This window comes from Felis catus, chromosome B1 (genome assembly GCF_018350175.1).
Source record: "Felis catus isolate Fca126 chromosome B1, F.catus_Fca126_mat1.0, whole genome shotgun sequence".
NCBI lineage: Eukaryota > Metazoa > Chordata > Mammalia > Carnivora > Felidae > Felis > Felis catus.
The window spans coordinates 102,344,645-102,365,674 of NC_058371.1; the positions used below are offsets into that span (position 1 = coordinate 102,344,645).

At 39.6% G+C, this 21,030-nt stretch overlaps 1 protein-coding gene and 1 long non-coding RNA gene across 5 annotated transcripts in view; both read left to right on the forward strand.

Annotated features, from left to right (window-relative positions):
• The window catches only part of LOC109498995, a 38,281-nt gene extending 31,075 nt beyond the window's left edge, over positions 1 to 7,206 (forward strand). For both annotated transcript variants that reach the window (XR_006596807.1, XR_006596808.1), the window contains 2 exons: positions 4,186 to 4,253; positions 6,509 to 7,206. This is a non-coding gene — a long non-coding RNA (uncharacterized LOC109498995). The remainder of the gene's footprint in view (positions 1 to 4,185; positions 4,254 to 6,508) is intronic.
• A 183-nt stretch (positions 7,207 to 7,389) lies between these two features.
• Positions 7,390 to 19,758, forward strand: SMIM43 (small integral membrane protein 43). 3 transcript variants are annotated; one of them, NM_001384277.1, is given in 4 exon segments: positions 8,188 to 8,382; positions 9,170 to 9,485; positions 10,528 to 10,598; positions 13,332 to 14,861. In NM_001384277.1, a coding segment is annotated over 1 exon segment (192 nt). In that variant the 3' UTR covers positions 8,380 to 8,382; positions 9,170 to 9,485; positions 10,528 to 10,598; positions 13,332 to 14,861.
• The last annotated feature ends 1,272 nt before the right edge of the window (positions 19,759 to 21,030 follow it).

A 21,030-nucleotide genomic window follows, 5' to 3' on the forward strand; every position in this document is an offset into this window, starting at 1 on the left:
TCATTCTTTTTGATTGCCGAGTAATACTCCACTGTATATATATATATATATATATATATATGTATATATATAGATAGATAGATAGATAGATATATCTAGATATATATATAGATATATATACATATACACACACACAATGTATATATATATACATATATATATTTATATATGTATATATATATACAATATATATACGTATATATATTGTATGTATACATATATATGTATACATATATATGTATACATACAATATATATACGTGTGTGTGTATATATATACTATATATATATAATATATATATAGTATATATATGTATACAATACATATATAGTATATATATACATTGTATATATATGGTATATATATAGTATATATATACATTGTGTGTGTGTATATATATATATATATATATATATATATATATATACACATACATATACCGTATACACACACACACACACACACACACACACACCGCACATCTTCCTTATCCATTCATCCATCAGTGGACATTTGGGCTTTTTCCATACTTTGGCTATTGTTGATAGTGCTGCTATAAATATTGGGGTGCATGTGTCCCTTCGAAACAGCAGAGCTGTATCCCTTGGATAAATACCTAGTAGTGCAATTGCTGGGTTATAGGGTAGTTCTATTTTTAATTTTTTGAGGAATCTCCATACTGGTTTCCAGAGTGGCTACACCAGTTTGCATTCCCATCAGCAGTGAAAAGAGATCCTCTTTGTCCACATCCTCACCAACATCTGTTGTTGCCTGAGTTGTTAACGTTAGCCATTCTGACAGGTGTGAGGTGGTATCTAGTTGTGGTTTTGATTTGTATTTCCCTGATGATGACTGATATTGAGCATTTGTTCATGTGTCAGTTGGCCATCTGGATGTCTTCTTTGGAGAAGTGTCTATTCATGTCTTTTGCCCATTTCTTCACTGGATTATTTTTTTTGGGGTGTTGAATTTGATATGTTCTTTGTAGAGTTTGGATACTAACCCTTTATCTGATATGTCGTTTGCAAATATCTTCTCCCATTCTGTTGGTTTCCTTTTAGTTTTGCTGATTGTTTCCTTCGCTGTGCAGAAGCTTTTTATTTTGATGAGGTCCCAATAGTTCATTTTTGCTTTCGTTTCCCTTGCCTCCAGAGATGTGTTGAGTAAGAAGTTGCTGCAGCCATTGCCTGTGTATATCTTGAGGGCAGCGTGGACGCCTAGATCTGGGAATGCGGGCCCTAGTTTTTGGGGTCACCAGATCTTATAAGCTGGCATTTTAGTAAAGGAGTATGGATTGCAGAAAAATTCTACTTTTCTCCAATTTCTTTTTCCCTTGTGGCAGTTCAGTTTTAGTCCTATGTATGTACATGTACATCTGCAAGCCCATGGCTGTGATTATTATCAGCTCATATAGAAGTCTGCAGACCTTCCATTAGAGATGACAGTTTCACTGCTGCCATTATTGAAGTTGTGCTGAACAAAAGATATATTGCTCTATAATGCTCAGATTTTTTATTTTGCTACATGACATAGTATTGATCAAGTCTAAAGGCACCCACAGTCACATCGACTTTTTCTAGTGTTCCTGCTAACTTACTGGAAAGAGTCTAAATTAAAGAAATAGTGGTTGGCTGTTAGCACAATCTGTCACTTAATTTTTTTTTCAATATTGCACAGACTTGGGTATATTCTGTTATGTTTTAAAACATTATAAACCAAGGACAGGGTCTAGATTTTTTTTTTTTGTAGAATTATTCTTAGTGGTGAATTCTGGATTTCAAAGGCTACCCACATAATATGATCTCCCACATACCCCTCAAATAAGTTTCTTCCTTAGATTTCCCTCCCGCACTCCTTTCCTTCCTTCCCACTGGAATTCCTAAATGGTTATGTGAGATTTAAGCAGTTTACCATTTACACTTTACTTATTTCTTGAACAGGATCTCATTTTGTAAGTATTGCAAAACTGCGTAAGTCATCCTTTTGGGATGGAGTAGGAAAAGAGGTGAGGGTGTGGAGAGCAAGTCCTATTGTCAGGGTGTTACAATAACTGTTGGTTAACTTAAGAGGACTCCCTGAGGTAGAACAACTCACTTTTCTCCTCTTCTGCAGCAGTAAACATTCCTATAGATGTTCTAATTCTAACCTAGAGGGTTTGTAAGGGTTGTGAAGAGTGTAAATAAGGGGCAATTCCAAAGAAGCCCAGCTTGTATTATGTAGAAATCAACATGGTGGTACATTTGTATATGGGGAAGAAGCAGGGGATATGGGGTGTCAGAGGGACATGTATAGTATGGCTGGGGTATTTTGGGGCCTTTAAGAGTTGCCAGGATCACTGGGGTGATAAAGGTCCTGACTAGCTAGGACAGAGCTTCTTAGGGCCTGGAAACTTCCATAGAATATGGATCTCATCCTCAGCACATGCATCAGTGCTTTACAGGAGATCCCATCTAAGCAGAGACCATCTATCTACCTGTAACCCAGTTTTTAAGGTCCTAGCCACCTAGAAAGGTGTGCAGTGACTTAAGAACCCAATGTTAATAATCATGGCCCACAGCATATTTTGAGGTCAGAGCATGGTGCAAAATATTTCTTCCATTTCTTTTGGGTGCCTTTCAGGACAAATTAAGTTAGCCTTAGAAAGATACCTGGAGAGGCACCTGGGTGGCTCAGTTGGTTGAGCATCTAACTCTTGATTTTGTGAACATTATCTTGTTTAGTCTGTGTTCAGATTACCATGTTTGTCTCATGCATATTTTCTTTCTTTCTTTCTTTCTTTTTTTAAAGCAACTCTCAAAAAAGAAATAAGGCAACTCGATTTTGGCTCAGTTCCTGATCTCACAGTTCATGAGACTGAGCCCCATGTTGGGCTCTGCCCCAACAGCATGGAGCCTGCTTGGGATTCTCTCTCTCCCTCTCTCTCTGCATCCCCCCGCCCCTCAAAAATAAATAAATAAACTTAAAAAAATAAAGGTGCCTGGAAGTCTCTTTTTCTTATTCTCCCACTTTTATCCTTCCCCTGCTTGGGGAAGCTGCTTCCATCCTGCACTTACTCCCAACAGGTAAGTCCTGGGAGGTTTCACCCTGAGGTGGTGACGGTAGAACTTTACAGCCCTTTCGTGGTGTTTTCTTAAGTCTTTAGAGTCTTTTTTTTTTTAAGTTTATTTATTTATTTTGAGAAGCGGGGAGGGGCAGAGAGAGAGAGGGAGAGAGAGAGAATCCCAAGCAGCCTCCGTGCTGCCAGCTCAGAGCCCGACTTGGGGTTCAAACCCACAAACCATGAAATCATGACCTGAGCTGAAACCAAGAGTCTGATGCTTAACAGACTGAGTCACCCAGGTGCCCGGGTCTTCATAGTCTTTAGAGAAGCACACTTATTTATAAGACAAACTCTTCTATTGCTACCCTTAATCACTTCTCATAAATAGCTTTGATGCTTGTTATGATAAAAGATCCCTCCCTATCAGAGGTGAGGGTGAGGAGGAACGGGGCAGGCAAAGGGAGAGAGAACCCAATTCTAATATACACCATAGCTGTCCATAAGCCAGGACCTGGAACAGCCCTGGGTCAATATCCAGTTGTTCTGAGACTTGTAAGGAGTGGACTGAGGAATTGAATGATACATAAAGTCTGACTCTGAGTAGTGCCATGTTATGTGGAAGCATATGTAGGGTCAACTTTGTGGACAGTAGTATGGGATTGTAATGACGTAGCCTCCATCTACTTTACCAGTTTGCATACAAGGGCTTTCTTTTTAGGTGCTAGAACCAGACAAATGCTTATCTATAGTAAGTGTCCTTTCTGCCCTTTAAATTCTTAGGTTTTCTTTCCATGGGTTTCCATTAATATGCATATTTAGGTAGAGAAAGATTGTGTCTTATTTCTATGGAGTCATTTATATAATAGAAACTGAATTCAGACCATCTTATGAGGTGTATAAATATGACCAGAGGCTTAAAAGTACTGGGAACATGTAATAAATGTAATAAGTTATTTTTTGTTGTAGCAACATTATTTCAAATATAGATCCTACTGAGAGTGACTATGAGGATATATTAGTTAATATTTATAAATCTATTTAAGCTGCTCAGATAAATAGAAAATCTAAATAGTTATGGTCAGGAAGGCTGAAATGGGTTTGAACGTGGTGACCTAAAACTTTCATCCCTTGGCTTCTTTCCTCAGCATCTCCAGGCAAACCCTGGCTCATCTGAAGCTTTTACCTTCAAGATTTCAAAGAAAGGAGCTGAGATGTAAGTAAACAAAAAGTATGTATTTCTTGAAATGTGTTTTCTTTAAGTTTGACACTCAAAAGAAAAAACAGTGTGATCATTAATTTGATGGTGATACACAAGAAAAGGGTACTTTCTTCTGGGAGACAGGATACCATGGGGGTTGAGAGTGAAGGTTCTGGAGCCAAACTCCCTTGGTTCACATCCCAGTTTTGCCACTTGTTAGCTGTGTGGCTTTAAGGAGGTCATGTAACCTTTCTGTGTTTCAATTTTCATCCTTTGATAGCTTGGCTATCTGGATGGCAATGTGCCAAATGGTATATTTCAAACACTTTATTGATTGTAAGCATATAACATATGTAAAGTGTGTAAGTAATGCTTTCCCAGTCAGTATTCCCATCTGCAAGCTGCCATTAAACACTACTCCTCGCTACAATAAGGAGATCTACTGGAAAACCAGTGGCAGCTCACAGAATGGAAGAGAGGCAGGAGAGCCAAGTTTGGGAAAAGGGCAGAGTAAAGGGCATCATGGAGGCGGGCAATGAGAGCCACACCCAGGTCACTCGCAGGACTGGTCTGGGTCTTGGAGTTTCTCTGCCACTGGGATGCATCTAACCTCCAAACATTTCCTCCTGTTCTGACTGCTCCCAAACTTCAGAGTTGTGGCATTGAGGATATTTGGCTGAGTTTCTGGCATGGCTCTTTCTGCCCTTCTTCCTGCATTGTATCAGGAGTGAGTAAAAGATATATCTGACCCTCCTGGTTTCCATAATGGGAGGTGGCAGTGGAAAGCAGTCACTGGATTCTGTCCTCCTATCAAGATTAGGTAAAATGGAGTATTCTACCAGTAAGAACATGTGGTACTTCACAAATCTTACAAATCTCTGCTTTCAGGTAAGACTTTAAATTCTTGTCAGTAGCTCCATGAGCCATAGCGTGGTGGTAATTGTTTAACAACTGGCTCTCTGGCCCTGATTTGTAACATCTGTACATTTCCAAGGGCAAACACTCCCACTGTGGCCAATTTCAGGCTACCCACATGACTTCTGAACACAGCTGAAAAGAGATTTTCAGGGCACCTGGGTGGCTCAGTCAGTTGAGCGACTGACTTTGGCTCAGGTCATGATCTCAGTCTGTGAGTTTGAGTCCCACTTGGGGCTCTATGCTGACAGCTGGGAGCCTGGAGCTTGCTTCGGATTCTGTGTCTCCACATCTCTCTCTCTGCCCCTCCCCTGCTCACACTCTCTCTCTCAAAAATAAAATAAAAACATAAAAAAAATTTTAAAAAGATGTACAGTAATATACTATTATATAATATTTCAGCCATACAGCTACAACAGATGTACATAACCTCAAGTGCATAGAAAATAGTGAAATGTAGTAAAATAATTCAGAAGTAATTAGTTTTTATTTATCAGTATTTATTTATGAGTATTCATTACCTTTGTTGTTAACGTAATTTATAAGTTTATATGATTTTTTTGCTGTTTATTTTGTATTTATTTTGAGAGAGAGAGGGAGGGAGAGAGAGAATTCCAAGCAGGCTCTGCACTGTCTGTGCAGTGCCCAATTCTGGGCTTGAATCCACAGAGCGTGAGATCATGACCTGAGCTGAAATCAAGAGCTGGATGCTCTTGGACTGAGCCAACCAGGCACCCCTATATGATTTAATTTTTAACAATAGCTGTATTTTAACAAATGGCTTGCAAAATTTTTCCAAATAATTTATGAGCCAGCACACCACTGCCTATGAGATGGATTAATAATCAAGAGAGAGATTTCTTATATAGTACAATGCTTGGTGAGATGCCTAGGAGCTAGAAATTTTGCACAGTATATTTTTATACACTGGGAATCCTCAGCAACAGATTAATAATAGTATCTGACATTTATCTAGCAAAACACATTCTTATTCAACATCCTAATTTATTTTTTATCCTTACAACAAATCCAGGGAAAAGGTAAGCAAGGTATATTATAGGTGAGGGGACTGAGTCAGAGAACTGAAGTAACCTCTGACAGGTGGAGTAGAAACTAGATTTGGGTCCTCGAGACTACCAGTTCACAGCTTTTTCCATACCATCCTGTTTCTTTGAACCCTTGCCATCCCTGGAGTAGCCATTTATTACAGGCAGACTATTAAATAATCTGGAATGTGTATGTCAAGACTTATTCCCTGAATTCAGCCCAGGGGGCTCTCCTCTATCTTCACAAATAAAAAATGAAATAAGTCGCAGGCCCATAAAATGGACAATGACAACATGTTGCATTACCAGCTTTGATGGCAAGACTCCAAGATGGCCCCTGATGATCCTTACCCCTGATGTTCATGTCCTTGGACTCCTTCACTGTAAGGCTCACCTGTGTGACTAATAGGACATTACAGAAGTGTTGATATATGACTTCTTAAGCTAACCACAAAGAGCTAGCCTTGTTCTCTTGGGCCACTTGCTATGGGAGAAGCCAGCACAGTGTTATAAGGACACACAAGCAGGCCTGTGGAGAAGTCCATATGGGAAAGAGCTGAGGCCTCTCACCAACAGCCAGCACTGTTCTGGTGATAAAAGTGAGCTACCTTGGAAGTGGATCCTCCAGTTCCGGACAAGCCTTCAGGTGACTGTGGCCTTGCCTGACATCTGACCCTAACCTCGCAAGAAACTCCAGGCCAGGATCACCAAGCTAAGTGCTACCAAACTCTTAACTCACAGAAACTATGAGAGAGAACCAATGTTTCTGTTGTCTTAAGGCATTGAGTTTTGGGGTAATTTGTTACACAGCTCTGGATAAACTGGATTTCTTTAAAAGCTACACCATATAGACTATGGGTGATCTTAACCAAATACAGATAGGTGTTAGGGACTTAAACGAACATTTCAAGTAATTGTTTATTGTATTGTTTCTGCTTTCCACCAAGGAAATTCAATTTCAAGTCAACATTCTGTGAAGCTTTGTACAATATAGCTTTTGAAATGCGTTTTGTTGTTAATGCTTTTCTTTCCTTTTTTTTTTAAAGAGTTTCAGGCTCTACTTACTGAGCCAGCCAGTTACTCCTTTTTTTAAAATGTTTATAATGTTTGTTTATTTTGGGGAGGGGGGGGCGGGGGGGGGGGAGAGAGTTGGGGGTTAGAGAGAGAGGGAGAGGCAGAATCCCAAGCAAGCTCCAGGCTCTGAGCTGTCAGCACAGAGCCCAGTGCAGGGCTTGAACTCGGGAACCATGAGATTGTGACCTAAGCGGAAGTCGGAGGCTTAAACGACTGAGCCACCCAGGTGCCCCTGTTATTAATGCTTTTCTAAGTGGCCTGTTGTTGTCCATAGAAAAGAGCACTCTGGACTGAGTACGTGTGCGACTCTGAAGAGCAAGGCAGGTTGAACTGGAATTCACGCAGGCACCATGAAGTCATCTCACAGAAGGAAGTCATCCCTTAAGACCCCACCTTCACTGCTACCTTTAATTCTTTTGGGTTTCTGGGCCATGGCATGTTTTCCCTCTGGGAAAACCAGGACAGGGGAAAATATCCAGAAATCAATTAATTAGGAAGGGAGGGGACTAGGGACCCATTGGTTGATGGGGGTGGAAATCTTAAAATCATTTGCAAAACACCAGCTCCAACACCCCTTGGGAGACTGAGCCGTGACCTCTTCTCCTGGCGTCCCCGCCCGCTAAATTCGCTCCTAGAAAAATCCGCTCACGTCCCCAAGAGCGCAGGAGAGGATCTCAGTGAGGCGGGAGGCTCTCGTGCCTGCTGGGAGAGGCGGAGCTGGGATTAACCAGCTCCTTGGCGCTTTTCCTCCGAACTGGGGGAGGCCGAGCACGGACCGAGAAGTAGGCGCCCAACGCCGGGCGCCCGTAAGGGGGCGGAGGAGACTCGGAGGTGGGAGAGCGGGTGGCAAGCCTGGTCCGCCAGCTGCTATCCGCGCCCAGCGCGCACAACCACCGAGCGCCGGCGCCTCCAGCATGGAGTGGGAGCTCAACTTTCTGCTCTACCTGGCGCTCTTTTTCTTCCTGCTCTTCTTACTTTTCCTCTTGCTCTTCGTGGTCATCAAGCAGCTGAAGAACTCTGTGGCCAGCACGGCTGGGGCGCTCCAGCCCGGGCGTCTCTCACTGCACCGGGAGCCTTGGGGCTTCTCCCGAGAGCAAGCGGTGTGACCCGTAAGGCGCGGGCACTAGCGGGAGGGCACGGAGCTGCGCGGGCGCCAGGCTGGGTCTCAGCCTCGACTCTCTGTCCGCGTGGCCACCTAGGTTCCAGTGCTAGGCTCCGTGGTAGCGCTGGCAGGTTCGTTCGGAGGTGGAAGGGGCCTGCGGAGGGGCGAGTTTCTCGGCCCCTCGGGGAGGCTCTGGGCTTGAAGCACGCTCTGTTGCCAGGCATGGTGGGTGTATGGGGTCTGGGCTAGCGCTGTGCTCTTAGGAATGGACCCTCAGCTTTTCCGGGGTGGGGAGAGAGGGAGAAAGAGAGACGTTCAGCCTTTGGAGCCGGAATGGCTTTGGGCACCTGCAAGCTCTTCTTCCCAGTCCCACTGCATTTTAGCTTGTTCCCAAAGGATGGCAAGCTAAATCATTCGGATAATTCAGCCCAACCTTCCATACCAAATTTGATTCCAAAAATCGAATGTCAACCTAAATGTCCAAATTATTTAGAGTATGGGCTTTGGGACAGGTAGCAGGAGGAAACAGTGCGCACTTGAAGTATGCCGAATACTGCTTTAAATATCTTTGCCCTTTGGTAGAGGCTAAATGGGGTTCCTCTGGCAGCGGCCTATCTTCCTCTAAATCCTTGCTCCTCTCCTAGCCACCGACCCGGTTGATGGCTACAGAGTTGCCACACCGGGTGGGTTTAGAATCTGGAACAGCGGGTCGGCGAGACCTAGAAGTCATTTGAGAGGTGCCTTGGGGTTGCTCTGGAGGGCCGGTGAAAAGAGGTACTGTTTACACGTTTTAGGGCAATGGGAAAAAGGACCGGAGGAGCAAGGATGTCTTTTCAGAATACATGACTAGACCATTTGCGAGAAGATTGACCGGCAGCAATAAACTTCTCATTAATGTGCCCTAAGCACTCTCCAGGCAATGTCACTTTGGGGAAATAAGAGTTTCATCTTCCAGCTGCTTTTTGCTCGATACTTGCTGTCTCGAGTTCTGGAGTCAAGCTGCTGCCCTGGGTTGGTGCCTTGAAGGCGGCAACTGCAGCTCCGGTTGGTAATGGGAAACCCTTCACAGAGGGGACCTGGACAACCCGAGATGGACGTCTTCTGCCAATGGTAAGAGGGCACCGCCCCGGATGACACTTTGTCCCTGGTTACAGCTAAACTTCTGAAGACCCAGGCCCTGAAAACGTGAGAGGTTAAGATGGAGGCAATGGGAGCAATGAAAGAACTCTCTCCCACTTAGAACTGATGAACTTCTATTAGAACTGAGGAGCCAAACTGATTCCTAACTCAGGGCAAGAATCAGTGTCTGTGCAGAGGAGCGTAGAAATTAGAATGGGATGTGAGGAGTGTTTGCAATTTTAATAAACATTCTACTCTTTTGGAAAACAGTGCAGGGGGTCTAGGAGTTGAAATATGTAATGCAGGTATCTTTTGTCTTCAGTAAGGGAAGATTTGGGTCAGTCACATTAAGGTGGGATAAGCTGTCCATGTCATGACTGAATTTTGAAAATATTTATTAATTTGAGGTAAAATGACCATGTAGAGAGGATAAAAACAACAAAATACTAAGTTTTGCCTAAGTTGATAATATGAAAGTGAAGCAGAAGACAATTACTTTGTTAATTCAAGGTAAGGAAAAATAGTCTCATGTAGGTAAACATAATTATGGGGAATTTTTTTTTATTTGGCTGAGACATTCAGATACTTTCCCATATTTCTATTTCACTTTGCTTGAACAGACCTGTTGTTAATGAAGTATAGGTGTGTGTATGTATGTGTATATATACGCATATATTTCTCTCTATATATAAATATATATAATTCTATCTGTCTATCCATCCTTCTCTTTATCAGAGCTATAGTATGACTTCATTTGAATTTCCAGTTTGAATCCCAGAATCAACTGCAGTGACTCTATCTTGTATTTTAAACAATAGGTCTCTAATTGGTTGACACCTCCATAGTGGCATTTAACTATAGGGTTATATGGTTAATATGGACACTGAAGATGAGTGCAGGAGTAGTTAATTAGCAATTATACTTGTTTACAAGGATGGAAAACAATCGCTTCATACTTTATTAATAACTGGAATGAAAATTATTTTAACCACCTCCTTGACTTCTTGATTTTGTATTCCTTTAATCTTCCTAGCAGTGCCACTGGTGTCCAGAGGTGTAAACGAGCCCTGACTCTTCTAGAGAGGAGACTCTGGAGAACTGAGGGTGAGTAGTGTGCTGCCATCCCAGGATTAATCTGGGTTATGGTTCTACTGACTTTGTTTGGAAGGACATGAAAGGACATGAAAGGAATGGTTATTTTTCTATCTTGTGCCCAGTGCCATTTTATACCCTCCTTGTAATCTATTAATTACTAAGTTGCCATTTTAATAGGCAAAAAAAGAACAAAAACCAAAAAACTATTTATTCCTGTTACTCCATCACTGCCTGCCTGGAATGTGGCCCTAAATCTGGGAATTAAGCTTCTTCACATTTGCTCCCAGAACTTGCAGCTGTTGTTCTCCTGCCTCACCCCTGCTTGGTTAGGCACTCTGCTTTTGAAACTTTGACACCTGTACTTGAACTGCCTTTTTCTATTCATTTATTCAATCATCATTTTTCCAAAACTCAACAAAGACTGACCTCCCAAACTAGAACTACTTCTGAACTCACTTTTTTTTTCTATCTGTATGTATTCTTGATCTAATGCTCTAACACCCACAATGCTCTAGTTTCCCAGTTTGTACATGTTGGCTGCTCCATCCGCTGACCACATTCCGATCCTATCACTACCCCAAACTGATTTTCAAAGATGCTACGCATGTGGGTTAAGCGTTAAAACATTTGAAAAATAAGGAACATTTAAAATAACGGCTCATTATTCAAATGTAACTTGATTATAGAAGATTCTTATGTTCTATTTCAAATAGAAGGTATTTAGTGACTCTTCAGCCATGTTAGAAGCTGAGTTGAATTTCTTACATTATAAGGAAATGAGCTATAATTCAGTTATTATGAAATGTTAGTATTTTATGTCAGGTGTTCTTATTTCATTGTTGCGTCTAAATTTCAGTTGTTTAAAATGACTTCGAATTTTATTAGGGTAAATAATCTTGATTGTTTCACTGATTTTCAAACCTGTCAATGCAGTGAATCAGCAGTTCCACTTGGAAAGATAACCATTTTAAGTTGAATGAGAATGACATCACACTCACACCTGCAAAATCTAAAATGTCTAATAAAGTAGACTCCTATATCTGAACTTCAATTTTAGGGCACAGCTGTACATGCAGGACTGATGCCATCTGGTGCAGTTCCACAGAATAAGAGAGAAAATTTACCCAGAGTGTGCCATGCACTGGCTTTTCTGGGAATGACAGGTTGCCAGGATTTGTTTTTGGTTCACTTGCAGGGGTGGAAACTTGGAACTAGGTGAGTTGTTTTACATGCAACATCCCCATTTATAGCTTGACATTTCATATTTCCAATTTTGTTTACAGTTTCAAAATAAGTGCAAAAGAGCTAATTTTTTTTAATGGCCCCAAATTTAAACATTGTATATAGTTAACCATTTAGGATAGTGGTAAATATTTACTTCTTCTAACTCATACCTGCTAATCTAGGGACGTTTAGAATACTAATGGTGCTAGTGCAATACATAGAAAGTATTTACAGAGTACTATACTTTGGTTTTAATTTTTATAACTACTCTGGGGCAGGTGTACTTATTATAGCTAAAACCACAATTAAAATTCTGGGATCATTAGGAAATCACTGTCAGGCATCTGTGTCACTTACAAGTGACAAATTGTGTCACTCAATTTTTAACTAAAAATGGAGTTGCAGATCCTTACAGTTGATTTTTGTTATTTGTTTGTTTTTTGTTTGTTTTCGTTTTGTTTTGTTTGAATCAGTGAAATGAATTATCAACTCTACATTTCTTACTTTGTCCACACAAAATAACATTACAGATTAAATAATAATCTGGTTAATTATCTGAGTAGTTAGCATCTTACCACATAAGAATTTGGGTGATCAGAAGGGCCGACCTATGTTTAGAACAGTAGTTAGAATATAATAGGCATTCAGAAAAAACTTCCTGATGAATTCAGCTAAAAATCCTCTTGTTTTCCTTAGCAGCTATTTTATATAATAAGCCTAATAATTTTCTTCCACTGTTGTGCTGTGTAGATGTGGATGGGTTGAAGTTAAAATTAAAAAAAAAAATTAGTGTTTATTTATTTCTGAGAGAGACAGAGCTAGAGCACAAGTGGGCAAGCGGCAGAAAGAGAGAGAATTGAAAGCAGGCTCCGTGCCGTCAGTGCAACACACAATGCAGGATTGGAACCAATGAACCGTGAGATCATGACCTGAGCCAAAGTCGGATACTCAACCCACTGAGCCACCCAAGTGCCCCTGAAGTTAAAATTTTTATACTTAACTTGATTTTTTTTATGACTCTCTGAAGTTACTTGAACTTTATTGAATATATATATGGATTCTTCTGGCAAGTTTTTTTTTTTTTTAATTAAAAAAAAGGGAAGGGGCAAAGAGAGAGAGAGGGAGACATAGAATCTGAAGCAGGCTCCAGGATCTGAGCTGTCAGCACAGAGCCTGACGCGGCGCTCGAACTCACAAACCCAGATCATGACCCGAGCCGAAGTCGGATGTTTAACCGACTGAGCCACCAAAGCACCCCTTGGTTTTTTTGTTTTTGTTTTTTTTGTTTTTTACATTAAGATGGAAATCTTGCTTTCCTATTGGGAACCAAGATGGATTGCTCTCTCGGTAATACAGTAGGAAGTTATTGGACTTAAGGGTAGCTTAAACAAAGTAGGGATTTTGTTTCGTTCTCATGTGACAAGGAGGTCGGGGGTAAACTATTGCTGGTGTTGGTTCAGCAGCTCACAGATGTCAGGGCCAAGGTGGCCCCTGAGGTTCCCTTGGCTTTTCCCATAGGTCCCGAGATGGTTGCTGCAGCCCCCCCCCAAGAAGATGAAGGAAGCTGAAAGAGGAAATGAGGCACACCATTTTGAGTCGGCTTCCTTTTAAAGAGCTTTCTCAGCAGCCCAGCAACTTTTACTTACATCTCATTGGCCAGACTGTGTTATATCTGCAAGGTTGCATGAGATATGTAGTTTTTGTAGCTGGACATAAAACAGCCTTCAACAAAAAAAATCTGAGGAAATCTAAGGAAAACGATGATTGTGGATCTTTGGGGAACAGAGTAGCAGTCTGTGCTCTGGCTACAAAATACGGTTGTAAAGGAGCATAACGTTTGAAACAGATCAAAACCTGCAACTCCTTCACAACTAACAACACTCCAGGCAACACTGCTCTGCTCAGACAGTAAGCAGAATGAAGACATGCTAGGTTTTTTCATGAAACACCTGCCAGGACTGGCTTTTGCAATCAGCCATTGGCTTGCCCCACATCAGGATTTTCTAGAGGAGGACCCTGGGAACCTGTACGCTTCCTCAGTGGACATAATCTATGGAGGTTTGGAATGGGATAAAGAATATTCTACTTTGCTGCTTTCCCATCTGCTTCACGTATTCTAATTTTCCTTACAGATTTTTGGTGGAGTCTAGTTTTTGTTTGATCCCCTAAAAGGATCATCCCTTTCATATATAGGAGAAGGTAATCTATGTAAAGAAAGGCTACTTTACTCCCTTCTGTGACTCCACCACCAACCTAGGAATATCCTGGGAGAAGACTTGCTTCTCAAAGCTGCTTCCGTAATCAGCCTACATCCTGCCTAAGCAAAGGGAGAAGAAACACTTCCCACATCCAAGGCTGTCCAAAAGAACTTTCGGTGGTGACAGAAATGTTCTATATTTGCACTGTCCATTATGGTAGCCATTAGCCATGTGTAACTAGTGAACACTCGAAATGTGGCTAGTGTGACTGAGGAAGTAAATTTTAATTTTATTTAATTTTAAATAATTAAAATGTAAATAGCCATATGTGACTAGTGGCTATTGTATTGTACAGCTCCAGTATTCAACCTTCTTTTTCTTGTGTTTCACCAACCCCCTGGGAGGGGTTTGGGCCAGTCATGTGTTTGGTGTTTCATGGTCTTCACTGTTCCACCTTGCCATTGAACTTGTCTCCCAGAGAAAAGGAAAAATGGTATCTTGGAACTAAATTCAAGATGTTAACTTGATATCTGCACATTGCACATATTTCTGTATAAATGCAGTGATCTCTTGGGAATAGGTCCTGTGATTGATTTTTGTGATAATTGGTGATGGAAAAATGGTGGTGATGGTCCATTTAGCATTCCTGGTGAACATTATGTGTTCCTAGTGAGGGTGAGTCAGCGGGAATTATTTTGTTCTGTTATGCTTAATTCTGTTTTACTTTATTTTTGTAGTATCGTGGCTGCTAAATGATTATTCCATGTATGTTTTTCAAACTACTTAGTGGTTTATATTTTTAAAAATATAAAAGGCTGTGAAATAAAAAAAAATAATTATATGTAACTCAGCTTTTTGTGTGTGTGAATTATTATTACGCATAATTTTTAAAGAGTTAATTAGGGTGAGATTAATGGATAGAAGGAAGTATTTATTTTTATATCAGATTTCCTTTTTAGTGGGCATGTCTGTATGCCAATTAATGTTGTCCTTTTGAAATATTAAATAATATTTTCATTGTATTTGGAGTTTGGATAAAATACAAGGGTGGTGATGGTATTGGGGTAATTTTTTCCTTAAGTATCTGGTTCTTCTATACTGAGAATCACTTAGATTTTGTTTCTCTATTGTGCCTTCTTTGGGGTTATTTGTTTTTTTATTACTGAGTTATAGAAATGCTTGTTATTTCTAGACACTATTGAATTATGAGATGTATGCTTTACAGCAGTTTTCTCCTAGTTTGTGGCTAGCCTATTCATTTTTGTAGCGATGTCTTTAAAAGAGGTATTTTTAATTTTGAAGTTAGATTTAGCCACTTTTTCCTTTTATCTTTTTTATTTTCTCTGCCTTCTCTAAGAGACTTTTGCCTGTCTTTAGGTCACAAAAATATTGTCTTGTACTTTTTTTTCTAGCTTAGAAACTATAGTTTTAACTTTTAGAATGTCTATTATCCATCTCAAATTAATTTTTGTATACAGTATGAAGTAAGGATTAAGGTTCTTTTTAGTAGCGCCTGGGTGGCTCGGTCGGTTAAGCCTCCGACTTCCGCTCAGGTCATGATCTCGGGGTCCGTGAGTTCGAGCCCCACCTCGGGCTCTGTACTGACAGCTCAGAGCCTGGAGCCTGTTTCGGATTCTGTGTCTCCCTCTCTCTGGCCCTCCCCCGTTCATGCTCTGTCTCTCTCTGTCCCAAAAAAATAAATAAACGTTAAAAAAATTTTTTTTTAAAAAAAGGTTCTTCCCCCCCCTCCCGTATGTATGCACAGTTTTTCTACACATTTATTGAAGAGATTTTTCCCTCCCCATTGGATTGCTTGGGCGTCCTCATCAAAAACAAAATGACCATATAAGTGTGGGAGTATTTCTGGGCTCTGTAAGGCCATTCTTTGCTAATAAAACACTGTCCTGATTACTGTAGTTTTATAGTAAGTCTTGGTATTCACTACAAAACGTTATTGAAACTGAACTCATAATAAACTACTAAAGTCTGGATCTACACACAATAAAGGAGCTTCAGTAATTTTAGTTGAAAATAGTCAAATTCAATAAGAGAACCCCACCCCAATACCGTGCTTTTTTTATTCTCAATCCTAGTTCCACCCACAATCTGAATCTAGGTTTGGGGTAGCACTTGGTGAAAAGGGATGTCCTTGTGTTTCTACATATCTGGATAATTAGGAAATAAGCTTTTTCTTCCTGTTATTACAGTTGAGACCAAACTGTAGTTTATAAAAGGGGCTTTTTGCTAGAAAGCTAAAAAACACAGCACAGAAGCTCATGTGTTGCTAAAGTCCCATCTTTGTTACCAACCTAATATTAGCCACAGATTGAACTGCCTGGCTCAAGTAAGTATTAGGCCATCCATTTTGATGTTTTCCCCTCCCTCAGTGGTATCTGACATTTGACCGTCTTATATCTTATCATGCTTTTTAGAAATTTAGCTGGGATGGTTTGATTGGCACCAAATCATGTCTCATGTCCCATTTTTACTTGTGTGCAGTTTTCCAGACATACTCCTTTTTGTTCTTTACACATCTCACCTTGGAACTCACTGCAGAGTCTCAACCCATTAGAAGAAAAGTGAATGGTTCCCTCCATCTCCAATTGTGTAATCCCACTCCCCTCTTTGGAGCTAACTGTCGTAAACAGTTTGAGGTATATCTTTTGAAACGATTTTCTGTGTATTCGCCATGCATCGTTATCCAGTCACATTTATGCACATTTGCGTGCAGATACACAAAAGGTCTCTCTCTCTCTCTCTCTCTCTATATATATATATATATGGCATCAGACCATGGATACCTTGCAATTTGCTTTCTTCTCTAATACGTTGTGGCAGGCTGTATTTTCAAAAAGATGGTCACCATTGTGTCTCCCATTTCACATGCTCTTACAATGTGATTTGACATTGAGAGGGAGAGTCTAGATCCCCTCTCCTTGAATTTGAGCAGGCTTGTGACAACAGAAAGTGGCAGAAATGATACTGTCTGACTCATGAAGCTAGGTCAGAAAAGCAATGCAGTTTCCCCATTGTTTGATGGAATACCTACTTTTGAAGCCCTGAGTTACCATGTAAGATAGGATTACCTGGCAGCCATCATCATTCTATCAAGAAGCCTCAGCAGAGAGGCCCCATGTAGATGTTCTAGTCAAGGGCCCCTGCTGGTGAGTAACTCCCAGGTGTTGAGTCCTCCCAGCTGCGGCTCCAGACTTGATGGAATAGAAATCAGCCAGTTTCACTGTGCCTGGTCTGAATCCTAGTTGTTTTAAGTCACTAAGCTTGGGAGATTCGTTCTAGCAGTAGGAACTGGAACATATGTTTTAAAAGTTTTAATAAAAATAGAATCATCCTTATTGTTTTAAATTATATAGAATCTGCAGCAATTTATTTAACAGATGTATAGTATTGATGAACATTAAGTTTGTTGCAAATTTTTCTAAGATTCTACTCACAGAATTATGATTTCTGGGTCAATTGGTTTAGAAATTTCAAGAGTCAGTAGATATGGACAGTCTCCATCCTAAATGACGGTGCCAGAATATATCTATCCACTTCTCCACAGTATGTGACATTATGGGTCTTTAAAAAAGTTGCCACGGGGCGCCTGGGTGGCGCAGTCGGTTAAGCGTCCGACTTCAGCCAGGTCACGATCTCGCGGCCGTGAGTTCGAGCCCCGCGTCAGGCTCTGGGCTGATGGCTCAGAGCCTGGAGCCTGTTTCCGATTCTGTGTCTCCCTCTCTCTCTGCCCCTCCCCCGTTCATGCTCTGTCTCTCTCTGTCCCCCCCCCAAAAAAATAAATAAACGTTGAAAAAATAAATAAATAAATAAAAAAGTTGCCACTATAGTGAACAAAAAACAATAAAACCTTATAGGTTTAATTTGAAAAATTATAAGGGAGTTTGTTCCTCTTGTTTTATGTTTATTGGCCACTTTAATTTCCTCTTCTCTATGTGCCTATTCATATCCTTTACCCATTTTTAAAATAGGTTGTTTATCCTTTTATATGTAATTTATGTTTACTACAGATATATAATGACTATATACATAATGCATCTATCTGATGGCTGTATATATAAAATCACCAACTACATGCATACAGTCATTAATCATTTGTCAGTTGAAAGTTGAAACTGTTTTCTTCTGGTGAGTTGTATGTGTTTTAACTTTGTTTTTTATTTCATCTTACTGAAGTTTAAAATTATATATGCATACTGTTTAATGTCCATAACTAATACTATGATAGAACAGTTATCTCTCTCATTTGATCTTCATTTTTCAAAAATTTCTTGGCTATTGTTATGGGGGGGTGTGTTTGTGTGTGTGTTTCACATAAGAAGTTAAGAATCAAACTTATTAAACTGTTCTATGTATTGTAATACTATTTTTTCAGTGATTTTCTTGGATTCTCTAGGCGGTCAATCATATTATGTAAATGATGAGTCTTGTTGCTTTATAATCTGCTTTATAATCTGCAAATTATGCAGTTTATTTCATTTCTTTTCATATAATAATGACCAGGACAGCTGGTACGTTGTTGAATATTACTGGTGATAATGGGCATTCTTGTCTTTTATTACTAATTTAAATAATTATACTTCTAATGTTTAACCTTTATTATATTTGCTGAAGTTTCGTATATTTTTCTCTTCATTTTTTAATGTGAATGATTGTTGTTTTCTTTTCTGACCTGTTTTCTTTTTCTCAACATGCTTTGAGCAGTTTTCCAAATACAGAAGCATATAGATAAATAATTTTAAATGTCTGCATAATATTTCATTGAATATACATACTAAAATTTACTTACCTAGTCTTCCAGTGGTAAACAAGTATATATATTTAATATGTTTGTGTGTGTGTGCTCATGTATGTATATATATATATATATATATATATATATATTGCTTATATATATGTATACACACACATATATATATAAGCTACACTGCTTTGAATCTTTTTGTACAAACAACCTTTACATATGTTTGATTCTTGGAAGTTAGATAGCTTGTGCTAAAGTAAGGGAGGTATCTAACTAACTTTAGTGTGCATTTTGTTACAAATTCTTGAGGCTGAATTATCCTCCAGAAAGGATATACCAAATTACACTGCCATCAACAGTGAATGAGTGTTCCCATTTCCCTCTACCCTTTCCAACTGTGTGTTTTGAGGATCTTTTTAGTCTACAGATTTGATAGGTAAAAAAACGTTCATGTGTTGCTTTTATTAGCGTTCATTTTGTTTAGTTTGAACATTGTTAATTTCTCTTTCTTCTTTTGTGAGTTTCCTATTCATATCTTGCCCTTTCTTTCTATTAGGGCATTCTTTAGTTCCTTATTGATTTTTTTGTTGATATTTTCTTTTCTTCCTTGGAGAATGTTATTTTATTCATAAATAGGAACACGATGAGGTTAAATTGCACTTCCCTCCCTAACTACCAGCCTCCATTTCTTCTTCATGGTTACCAGGTTCTTATTTGTACTTCTAAACTTATGAAATACCCATGTGTATATGGGTACCCATGTGTATATATCTTTATTATATACCCATGTGTATATGAAGTACCCATGTGTATATATCTTTATTATTCACACAAATAAAGCCACATTATATGTACATTGTTTTGTACCTTGTATTAAAAATGCAACAAATATTCCCTATTCATTTATTCAGTAAATACTTCTTTTTAAAAATTTTTTTTAACACTTATTTACTTTTGAGAGAGAGAGGCAGAGCATGAGCAGGGGAGGGGCAGAGAGAGAGAGAAGGAGACACAGTTATAATGCAGGCTCCAAGCTCAGAGCTGTCAGCACAGAGTCCCACACGGGGCTCGAACTCATGGACCATGAGATCATGACCTGAGCTGTAGTTGGATGCTTAACTGACTGAGCCACTCAGGTGCCCCATTCAGTAAATACTTCTTGAGCACCCACTATGTACCAGGTACAACCCTAGTTATTTGGGAATATATTCACGAGCAAAAAAGATAATTCCTTTCTTCATGGAGCTTACTTACATTCTGCATGTAGGGCTGCCTCTTTTTAACTGCTTTCTAGTATCCCATGTGGAAAGGAAGCATAATTTACTTATCCAACTCTTAATAGATATTTATTCGTTTCCAGGCGTTTGCTATTCCTAACAACACTGAATAATTTTTGACACAAATCCTTAATCAATATGTCCATGTAGCTATAGGATAAAATCTTAGATGTGGAATTTCTGGGTATGTGTATTGTGTAAAATTTTGTTATAGAAATTTGAAATATATAAAAGAGGAAATATTGCTTCAAACTTATTCTTTTTGATAATTTCAAAATTTTATTTATTTTTATTTGTTCTGAATAATATTCCATTGTATGGATGTACTATAATTTGCTTGTTTATCTGTTCACTTATTGAAGGGCATCTTGGTTGCTTCAAAGTTTTGATAATTATGAATAAAGCTCTACCATTCTGATTCCTCTCTTCTGGAAGTCCTCCAATTTGATAATATTCCACTTAAAAAGTGGTGTGTGTGGATAAAACAAGTCCTCTCATATACTCTGGTAGAAGTTGGAATTGGAATACATACATTGGAGGGCAGTTTGGTCTATCTATTCACATTTAAACTGCATACAAACAAGAATTCCATGGTTTCGTATCTGTTACAGAGAAACACATAGACACGCAATAGGTAACACTGCGTATCTGGCAATCAGATGGGTCAGCATTTAGCTGGAACATGGGTCATTTAGTATGGGTCAGCAGCTGGAACTAAAGGAAGCTGGGCCCAGTTGAACAGAGCAAAGGGTAAGCCTCCTGGACTCATCAGAATTAGAGAGCAAGGCAAAGAAACTGAGTCAGAAACCTAGTCGTGTAGTCTAGGCCAACACAGTGATGAGTAGAAATAGGCTGGGAAACAGAGTTCTACCTCAGGCTCCCTGGATGTCTGGTTGGTAACAGAAGAGCTAATTCCAGATTCCCCATTGCCAACAAAAGTTGGCATGCTGAAATAGCTGGTGTACTTTCTAACCACAGTAGAT